The 9810-nt window shown below is 51.2% G+C and overlaps 1 protein-coding gene across 2 annotated transcripts in view; it reads right to left on the bottom strand.

Moving 5' to 3' along the window:
* Positions 1–9563, bottom strand: part of CASP2 (caspase 2, apoptosis-related cysteine peptidase) — a 16672-nt gene extending 7109 nt beyond the window's left edge. For both annotated transcript variants that reach the window (XM_004694405.2, XM_012733903.1), the window contains exons 1-6: positions 9393–9563; positions 6429–6579; positions 5937–6122; positions 5728–5809; positions 4926–5020; positions 4221–4397 (exon numbers count right to left, since the gene is read on the bottom strand). In XM_004694405.2, coding sequence (XP_004694462.1) covers positions 4221–4397; positions 4926–5020; positions 5728–5809; positions 5937–6122; positions 6429–6579; positions 9393–9466 — 765 coding nt within the window. In that variant the 5' untranslated portion in view covers positions 9467–9563. The remainder of the gene's footprint in view (positions 1–4220; positions 4398–4925; positions 5021–5727; positions 5810–5936; positions 6123–6428; positions 6580–9392) is intronic.
* Between the last annotated feature and the right edge of the window lie 247 nt (positions 9564–9810).

Below are 9810 nucleotides of genomic sequence, written 5' to 3'. Positions count from 1 at the left end.
CCGCGGGGGCGGCAGCCGGGCCCTTGCCTGCACCGTGGCAGCGGCGTCAGGCGGGCCCAGTAACTGGGAAAGCTCCTCCACCTGGCTGTCCTTGCCCTCTTCCGCAGGAATGTCTGGCTACAAACCATTCTTAGTGCTCACTGTTCTAAGCACTGAGCGTAGAAATAGCCACTTTGTCTGCGCCCCGCTGACACAGGTGCCGCAGAGAAGCTGCACTTGTGGTGCCAGGTCCGGCATCTGCGGGGCGCCCCAAAACGCATTTGGAAGAAGATAATGGAAAGCTCATTCGCTCTGGTAGCGAAGATTAAATGAGACTGCAGAGAGGATGTGCGCTCGTCAGCACGCGTCTCTGAGACACACCAGCGCAAGGTGCACGTCTGGCTAAGAGCGCCGACGCAGTCAACCTGTCGGAACCTCTTCCTGGCGACCGCAGCCCACCTTAAGACTCCTGTCCACCCCACACCAAAGAGCTATTCACGAGTATAGCTGCCCAGCCGGTGGAAAATTATTCTACCAACGGCAGAATAATTTGAATCTAAGTTATCCCTAAGTCGCCTTTGAAAACAAGATGCCGAGGCCCTCTCTCCACTCTGAGATGAGCAGGGAGAACAAGTTCATGTTGTTATACATCTGAAGCACAATGAAGCACTTCCAAGGCGGCCTCAGCACACGCACCCCAACAGCGACCCCACGCGAACAGCCCTCCCGGCCAGACGCGGGTCTCGCCGGGCTCCCGCCTGGGCGCTGTCGGGGCTGCAGCGGCTTGGGTCTCAGCGACTGTCTTTCCAGCCCCCGGGGATTCTCACGGGGAAGTCCGAGAATTATTAATCTGTTTAGTAGTTCTGGCCGCAGATAACTGGAACTGCAGATCAAAAAAGTGGCTTGAGTCTGCAACTAACTGGGAATGGAGAAACTGGTTTTGTGGAAAAAATACATCTTTTCTGAAAATCTTAATGTAATTAAAAGATATCCAAAGATTCATTTATTTCAAGAACATATATTCTCAAGAGGACATGTATGTATACCAACGACTCCCTGGAATTTACCGTAATAGAACTGAACATATAGTAAAGGCAGTTAAGTCTTGTTCTAAGAAGGAAATAAATACATATGCTTGACACCTGCTCATGAATATTTCAAAGTAAGATTATTAGGTCAATTAATAAGGACAACAAAACCCCCATACTTTATAACTGAAGTTAATAAGACTAAACCAGTCAATAAATGGGGATTAGTCATTTGGGGGAATTTTTCCAAAAGTAGCAGAGCTTAAAAATAGTAACTCTAGATTTATTTCTGATAGGATTATAGTACTTCTATACATAGCAGAGTTGTTAACTCTTGCATGTGCCTGGGGTCTGGCAGGGACCCCAGAAGAGAGCAACCTGGGAAGCCTCTGAAATGACACAAAATTTGATGGGCAGCTTTATTTTCCAGGAATAGCCTGTGGCTTTCCCTACATTCTCAAAGCAGACTGTGACCCAAATGCAGGTCAAAAGCCAAAACCACACAGCAAAAGGGAATTCGCCACTTCAAAATGGATCTCACTTCCTAATACATAAGTGGGTAATTCTAGAACCAGTAACCCCATGAGACGGGATGAAAGAGACTGTGATAATGCAGAAAATGGCTATGAGAACCCAGCCTTCTCCCCAGCTCCATCAAGGGAAGAGGAGTCTTTGGGATACTACTTTCAGTTTGAAATGGAATTCTTTCTGAAGTCAGAGAAGTGTGATGGGGGGAAGAGGATCTTAAGTTTGTTCCCATTCCGTTTCTTTGTTCACCTCGTCTTAGATAGTCAAGATTTGCACCTCAAGAGACTCAGTGAGGAAGAGTCCGGTGCAGATGTCCAGGGCAGCAGGTCAACACCCCCACTGGACGACCTGGCTTTACCTGGGGGGGAGTTTAACTGTCAGAAAGGGGCTCTACATGTAAAGTCCTCACCTTTTTCAGCCTCCAGGCTGAGGACTAAAGGTACCTCACCAAGGAGTGCTATAGCCCAAGGGTTAGTCCTAAGCCTTTTGCTTGCTATCCCAATCTTTTTCTCTGAGATTTCATACTCTGATTACTTTGTTCCACAGGGAATACAACCCCAAGTTCACATCTTTGGTCCTCACATCCTCTGCGCCCGCAATTCTCGCCTTAGGTGGCTCCGTCCTTCCCTGTGCAGCCCTTCACCAGCCGTGCCCAGGCGAGCCCACGCCCTCAGCCACTGTTCACGTATGTGCTTTCCCTCTGGCCCGCAGGGTGTCCAGCCCCTCGCCACTGTCATTGGCTCTGTATTGACTCCAAACTGGAGTCTCGGCCACTGGTTTCTACTTCGCTGCTGACACTGGTGTTGGGTTAGCCGTCCTCAGCCATCACTGTGAATGCAATACTGCTCTGTTCCAAAATTACTAAGACGTTCTAATAACAAGAAAGTTGAGTAACAGACATTCAAGGTCCATGCATCCTGGGCCTTCATTTCCAACTCCTTGCCCACTCTGTCCCTAACGCACACACACCTTGTCTACTCACAGCCCCCTGCCTGGGGTCCTGCAACACCCACCTTGCTCTAGTCGCCTCTGCCCTTCCGAGGGAGCTCAAATCTCACATCTTTCACTTACGCTCCTGACCCGAGGCAATTCTTCTTCGCTGTTGTAGGAGACACTGTCTCTAGCCCTGCTCGGTCCTCAGGAATATAGGGGACATGCTTTCTTTCCGCTGATGCCAAGACTCCCTCAACTGAGGTCCCTCAACTCATGGTCCACACTTTTTTTTTTTAAATCTCTGAGAGTTAACCCAGTACCTCCCTTTCCCCACTATAACGCGCTTAAACTTAAACTCTGCAATTCCAGGTAGTCAGCAATGTTACCGAGGATTAAACTAAAAGGCTCTTGAATCTGTATCAGTCTCAGCATAACTAGAAATGTATTTATGAAGTGGGCTCGTGGCCCTGTCACATTTACGTAATGTCTCTGAAAAGACAAGTGCCTAGAGCTGACTGCGTGATGCTGGATTCTATCTTCAACTGTCAGGCACAGACGATCCTTATCAACGACACACAATCTGGAAAAGCATGACATAACAAATGCCTCGCAAAAAGACCGACGAGACCAAACCTGTATAGAAACATAAACAACATTCCTCTAGTCAGTGACTTTCTAACAGGACTCTCTGCAGGAAGCATGACTAATGCCCCATCCTCACCCGCTTCGGCCCAGCAGACCTCAGCGGAAGTGTACAGCTCACCGGAACACCTGATGACAAGAAGCTGTGCTGGCCACAGTTCTGAAGGGCAGAACCTCTCTGCGGGGGCTGACTGGGAAGCTGGCGGACATGCTTGAAAAAGACAGCAACCAAGGGCCGCGTGGTGGAACAGCCTTCCCAGAAACCGTCTCACAGATGCAGGCCCGCAGAGAAACAGGCCCCAGACAGCAACGGAGACAAGACCAAGATTCCCCACCTGGACAGCCCGATGCGACTCTCCCCCAAATTTTAATATTGCCACTGGTATTTCCAAAGACCTGTTTCAGAAGTACTATTATTCTGTATTCAAAATACAGATTTAGTATCAATTTAACCATAGGCCATTACAGATGTCAAAACAGAAATGCCTAACGGTAACCAGTGAGTGGCAGCTCAGGAATGTGAGGATCACAGGGAATAACCCATTGTGGACATGCTTGCGAGGTGAAAGAATCGAGTCCAGAAGTAAAGGATCTTAAGGCCCGCCTGTGACGAAGTCACTGACAAGGGTCGGGAATCTTCCCGCACACTAATTTGCGAAGCTGCTGCAAAATGGTATTTACAAGGACAAGTCTAACAAGCTTCCATTTGTAAGAATTTGATCTGTCAAAGCAATCTTGAGAAAAATACCGGACTCCTCAGTAACAATATCCAAGAAGGAAATGTCCTCCAGAGTGCCGGCTATTAATATCTCTTCTGAGCTGGCTGAGCAAACTCACCGCTCACTTCCTGAGTGCTTGGGAGTCAAGTTTCTGAACCTGTAAAAGGGAGACGCCAGCCCTGGTCTCGCTGCTCGGGGAGTGCGGCCGCCCGAGGCCGGCAGCGAGCACCCCAACTCTTCTACACTGACCGCCAGGAGACAGGCAGAAGGGAGCAAGCGGAGCAGAAGGAGGGAGCTTAACCTGAAGACGCCGCCCGGGGCGCAGCAGCGGATGTCCTGGCCCCGCGCTGCCCTCTCTGCTGGCTACGTCAGCGTCCCCTGCCTCAAGTACCTGTGCAGTCTGGTCAAGGAGAACATGGACGGAGTAGCCCAAGAGCTTGAAGAGGGTGACTAGCATGCTGTGGTCCACGTCCCCTCCAGAGCGAAATTCCAGGTCTTTCTCTCCAGTGAAGTGCACGTTGCTCAGCACCAGCGCGAGGCCACGAGGCTGGGACTGCAACCGATAGGCCTGGGGAGGGAGGCCGAGGAGACGGTGAGCGTCTGGAGGACAGGGGCTGCCTCTCCCTCTACATGAGTTGTGCCAGGGAGACAAAGTCATGTCATCTTCTTAACCCCACAGGGAGCAAAGCAGAAAGGAATGGTGTAGGCACACTGAATTCAGAGGCCCAGGGAGACCCTCTTACTGGCCAGCGCTTCTCTTGCCATACAACTGTATTTAAAGGACACAATTTGGGCTCTCCCTGGTGGTGCAGTGGGCTGGAGCACAGCACTGCGAAGCTAGCCAGGGCGGCTTCAGTGTGGGATTGATCCCCCACCCCAGAGGTGACCCACAGGGCGCAGCAGACCTTTCCTGTCTTGCCCGCTGCTCCCCTCAGCAGTGTGCTTAGTTGATCTGCCTGCTCTGCCCCTGCTCTGTCTCTGGTGAATCCTCTCCTCACCCCTGTACCTCTGGCCTTTACCCCAGTTCTGGATGCATTAATAATAATAAAAAGAGAATCATTTAAAATTAAGTAAAGGACACAATTCTGCAACTTACCAGCTGGCAGTGTGTCTGATAAAACTCAGGAGTGCAAGGCTTCACCTGAAGGCAGGGGGGACCATCTCTGTTGTCCAGAGAGTGTTCCACGGTATCTGTGAGAGCCAAAGACCTATGCATTAATCCTAGTACCACAGTCTAACATCACGCACCCCTGATTGGGTTTTGATCTTATACCCAATTTGCGTGTCTGCCTCTGCTCCCCCCTCTCTGCCTAACAAATGGCTGAATGGGGTATTGGACACACGTCTAGCTCCAGGCACCATCTAAAAGAGCCCAGTTTTATGGAGGAGCAGGCCGACCACAGGAATTCCCTACCCACAGAATTTGCTCCAAGAACCAATCACCAAAAAACCATCGGTGATGAGGGCCCTCCCTGGTGGCACAACAGGTTAAAGCAAGCACTATGAAGCTATTGCAACCACAGCAGCACGAGTTTGATCCCCAGCCAAGGAGTGACCCACGAGGCGCGGCAGACCTCTCCTGACCCGCCCGCTGCTCCCCTCAGCAGTGTACTCCGTTGATCTGCCTGTTCTGCTCCCCACTCTGTCTCTGGTGAAGCCTCTCACTGCCCCTGCACCTCTGGTCTATACCCAGTTCTGTATGCATAAATCTTAAAAAAAAAAAAAAACTGTGACGGGAGGGAAATGGGCTCAATGAATCCCCCAACCTCACTTCATGCGAGCCCAACAAATTCAGAGAGAACACTTCTCAAAACCCACGAGAGGAGGCGTGGCGCAGGCAGTCGGCAGTGGCGAGCACCCCATTCCCACCCCTGGGCCCTCCATGCCCTGGACCTCACCTGTGGACAGGCGGAGCTGCTTGTGAGGCGAACAGGACTCACATACTGGGAAGCGGGGAGTCAGGTCGTAGTCGCAGCTCAACTGTAAGAAATGAGGCCCTGCTGTGCCCGGCTTAGGGAGAAGTCCAGTTCAAATAAACAAAAACAATGCAGCCTCCCCCACCCTGGCTCCAAGACCCTTTCCCGCCCAACGCACCGGCTTGGCTTACATTTATCGGGCTCCAGTCTGGAGGGAGCACGTGCTGAAGACCCCTGAGGGTGGTGAGCAGCAGATCCTCCAGGTGACTCTGCTTAGTCTCCCTCAGAGCGACGCAGAAGGCCTCAAAAGCCTGGGGACCCCTCTTGGGCAGCAAGTTGAGGAGCTCCACATTCTGGCTGAAACTGCCCACTTTGGCCTGAGAGGCGAGAATGAAACATGAAATCGTTTCCCCGTGCCAGCACCATCCTGTGTCTCCAGACGGCCTTCAGGTAACCTCATCATCTAGCTCTACCTTCCTGTCAACTTCTTTGACAGGAAACACACAGAGTGAGTCCTTTCTGTTACGGCGGAATGCTCCACCTGCCTATTAAGAGCTCCAGGCCGCAGGGGTCTGTCACTTGCTTAAGAAGCGCGCAGCTCTACATGGCTTCTGCCCTTTCCGGGCTGGTCCTACGCCTGCAGCCAGTTTGCTTTCTTCGCTCTCCTCTTAGCCTCCAGATACCTGAATGAGCTCCCTCATTTCCAAGGTGATGATGTCCTTCTCCAGCAGGTGCTCGAGGAGCTCGCTGAGCAGCAGCTGTTTGGCCAGCACCACGCGGTTCTTCTTCAGAGCCTCCTGGTGGTCGGGATGCATGCCACACACTCCTGGCACCCTGCGGACACAAGCAGAGGGCGGCTGTCTGAGGAAAGACTGGGGTGGGGAGGGGCGAGTAGGAATAACAAGAGAAGTAGGACTTAGAACAGCCAAGATTAATTGAATGTGGTTAGACAAAGTATTAGTACGACACTGATCACAGGGAAATGCTGCATAATTCTTTCTGGAGAACGTTCAACTACACATTCTCACTGTCAGGTGAATGGTCTGCTTAGGGGGAATATGTCTTGACCAAAAAAAAAAAAAATACACACACCAGCACATTATATTCATAAGGGATTATTCCTCTAATGGGTCAAATGTGGCTATTCTGGAAAAAAATTCGTATTTCTTAAAATGGCAAAAACTCCAGCCACTCATAGACTAAACGAGAAGTCACAGTAAATAGGTGGAAGTTAGACTTAATCAACTCGAACTCACTCAAGAGTTAGAGCACACAAGTCAAATTACTCTGGCAATTTAGTTTACCAGAGGTGTTTTTACTTCCCACATTTTCTACTGTGGGCTTGGAAAGAGATCAGCCTTCATTTCTGAACTAAACGAATTCCATTTCATGTATCACATTGATGAGTCTAGAGCACTAGTCTAGAGCGCTAAATCTGGAACTCATGAGCCTCCTTAGTTTGCCAGTACATAATAGTCTTGGTGTGTTGGCAGAGAGAAGGGGACAGGCTAACAGTTTCAGTGTGTAACTTAAGAACTTAGTTGAAAAAGCAACCTGACTTCAGAGATGGTTAAAGTGGGAAAGGTGGAATTCTCATGTTGGAATCAGTGAAATACCATGCATTTATACGATGCATTTGGCTTGACTGCAGGCAAGAGATTTATAGAGGAAGGCGAGGCAGAGTACTGGAAGAGATGAGAGATCCATGAAGAGGCACGCGGGACCCCAAAGCAGACAGACAAGCAGTCAGGAAAATATTCCCAGGAGGAAGACAGGCACCTTGGGTTAAATCTGGGGTTTGAGACAGTGAGGTTTAAAATATCATTTTAATTTCTCCCTTCAGTTTTATGGCAATGCTCTTCTTATCCCAAACCAATAAATCCAGCTACAGAAAAATCTAGAGCTGGAATAAGTCCAGTAACAGAAAAATCAAAACCCCCACTTAGTAATCAAGTGGGAACCAAAGCAGTAACGATGATGACACACATGAACTCCGGTAAAAATTGGTGTTACAAGGCTAATCACAAAATAACATCATACACAGCTGGAGGCTCGTGATGAAAAAAGCTCCAGAACTGCTGTGCAAGCATTTCCCAGTCTGCCAAACTACTCACACCCAGAGGTGGGACAGCGAGATGCAAGGTGCCCTTTACAGTAACAACTCCTGCACATTCCCTCGGTCCTGCCCACCTATATATGAGTACTTCCTTCTTGAGTGTAATGAAAGAAACTGTCTTCAATCAAAAGGGGGTGGGGGTTGGGAGGTCAGTTACCCAAAATGGGAGCTGGAGGCTGAGGTGCTGTCTGATAACGCAACCCCCTCCCTCAACTCTTGGGTGGGTGGCTTGTACCATCTCATTTTGCAGGTCATAATTTTCATGTTAATAGTTTAAAACACCAGCTTGGGTTAAGGAGACCACAATGAGGGACATTTCCTCAGGATCCACGCAGTTTCTTCTGGATACACTTTCTTCTAGGGTACATTCAGGTTTCTTCCCTTCGTTTAAATATGTATATTACAACATTGTTCACTTTGTACAACGATTTCTCCTCTCCATAAAATTCCCACCACCAAGTGTGGGGGAGGTAGGAATATAGGGAAACCAAAGGAGGGATCAGGAAAAAAATCAAACCAGCGGGCAAACTACAGACACATACAGCAGGGGAAGGAAGAGCACCAGTGGCATTTCCTCTGTAAGGGTTTTCTCCTCCCTTGGCTTCCCACTAATAAACCTTTGATCTGCCCTCAAATATTCTACTCAGATTCCTGGGGTGTGCTCGCCCAAAGAGCCTCTCCCCATTCATCCACACTCACAATTCAGTAAACTCCCAGTTCTTAACCCTTTCACGCTCCAGGTTTCTTTTCAGTCAAGAACTTGGGTTTCATCTGAAGCATCATCCATTCTCCACAAACTGCTCCTTCCCTATCACCCAGACTCCCAAAGGTGGACTTCCTTTCCAGAAGTAACTAGAACTTGAGGATACACCTGCAAGGGGTGGCAAGGGTTGTTAGAAAGGGCACAAAGGGAGAGAGATCCTGAGTCTGAGCCCTTGGGCAGGTGCTGCAGTAACCTCCCGGGTCTGGACCAGGAGGCATTAACTTATTATCTAGGGCGATGTCTGCCGTGACATGAGATGGCTGCTGACGAGGCCAGCACACTGGGAGCCTCGGGAGCCTCCTTGTCCTTTCGAAGTATTCAAACCCCAGAACCTTTGTTGATAGCTTTGGAAATCTGATCATACTACCCACAACCACACGGGTCACAATGGATTCAATCGTCATCAAAGGCGCATCGTGCAAAACATCGAGGACTGCAGGGCTCATCTATTTTTAAGGGACGGAGCCCAATTCTTCTTGGGGTGTCGAGGGGAGATGGGAGAAGTCGAGATCTGGCAGGAGAGGTCTGGGCCGTGATGGCCCTTGTTCGGAGCTCCCCGGGGCCTGGCAAAGGGAGGTCGGGCGATCCCCGATCGCGCGGGACAAGGCCGCGATGACGCCGCTGCCCGCGAGCCCCCAAAGGACACAGGGGCCTCCCACCCTCCGCGGGAAGCGCAGACTGGTCAGCCTGCGGGGTTCCACGGGGAGGGGGCGCCAGGGTCACGGTCCTGGGGCGCGCTTCCCCCCCCAGGGGCCCTTTCCCACTCACCTGCGCCCCCTGTCAGCCATCATTAGCCCCTTGGTGTGAAGGGCGGGCCGGGAGCTCGCGCTCGGAGCCGCCATTTCCCGCTTTTCCCGGGCCGTGCGCGCACCGCCCACAATCCCAGCAAACCCAAAGCCCGAGCGGTGCCCGCATCCCTCCCTTGCCAGCTGGAGCACAACGCGCCTGCGCGTCCCCGCTCCTGGCTCCACCCCTGCGCGAGGCCGCCCCCGCCCCACCTCGTCCGGGCGCGCGCAGGCGCAGAACCCTCGCGGAGGAAGTGCTGTCCAATGGGGTGAGAGAGCGCTCAGGACGGAAAGGGAAGGGGAGGGGCATAGTGCTATGCCGCCCCGCCCACCTGAGAAAATGATTGGTCCGCGCTTCCCGCGGAAACCACTGCTCCCGCCCCCGCCCCGCCCTCGCGTCT

Source organism: Condylura cristata, unplaced genomic scaffold (genome assembly GCF_000260355.1).
Source record: "Condylura cristata isolate star-nosed mole 26May11 unplaced genomic scaffold, ConCri1.0 scaffold00042, whole genome shotgun sequence".
NCBI lineage: Eukaryota > Metazoa > Chordata > Mammalia > Eulipotyphla > Talpidae > Condylura > Condylura cristata.
The sequence above is the reverse complement of the archived record's forward strand: the minus strand, read 5'-3'. Positions and strand labels throughout refer to the sequence as shown.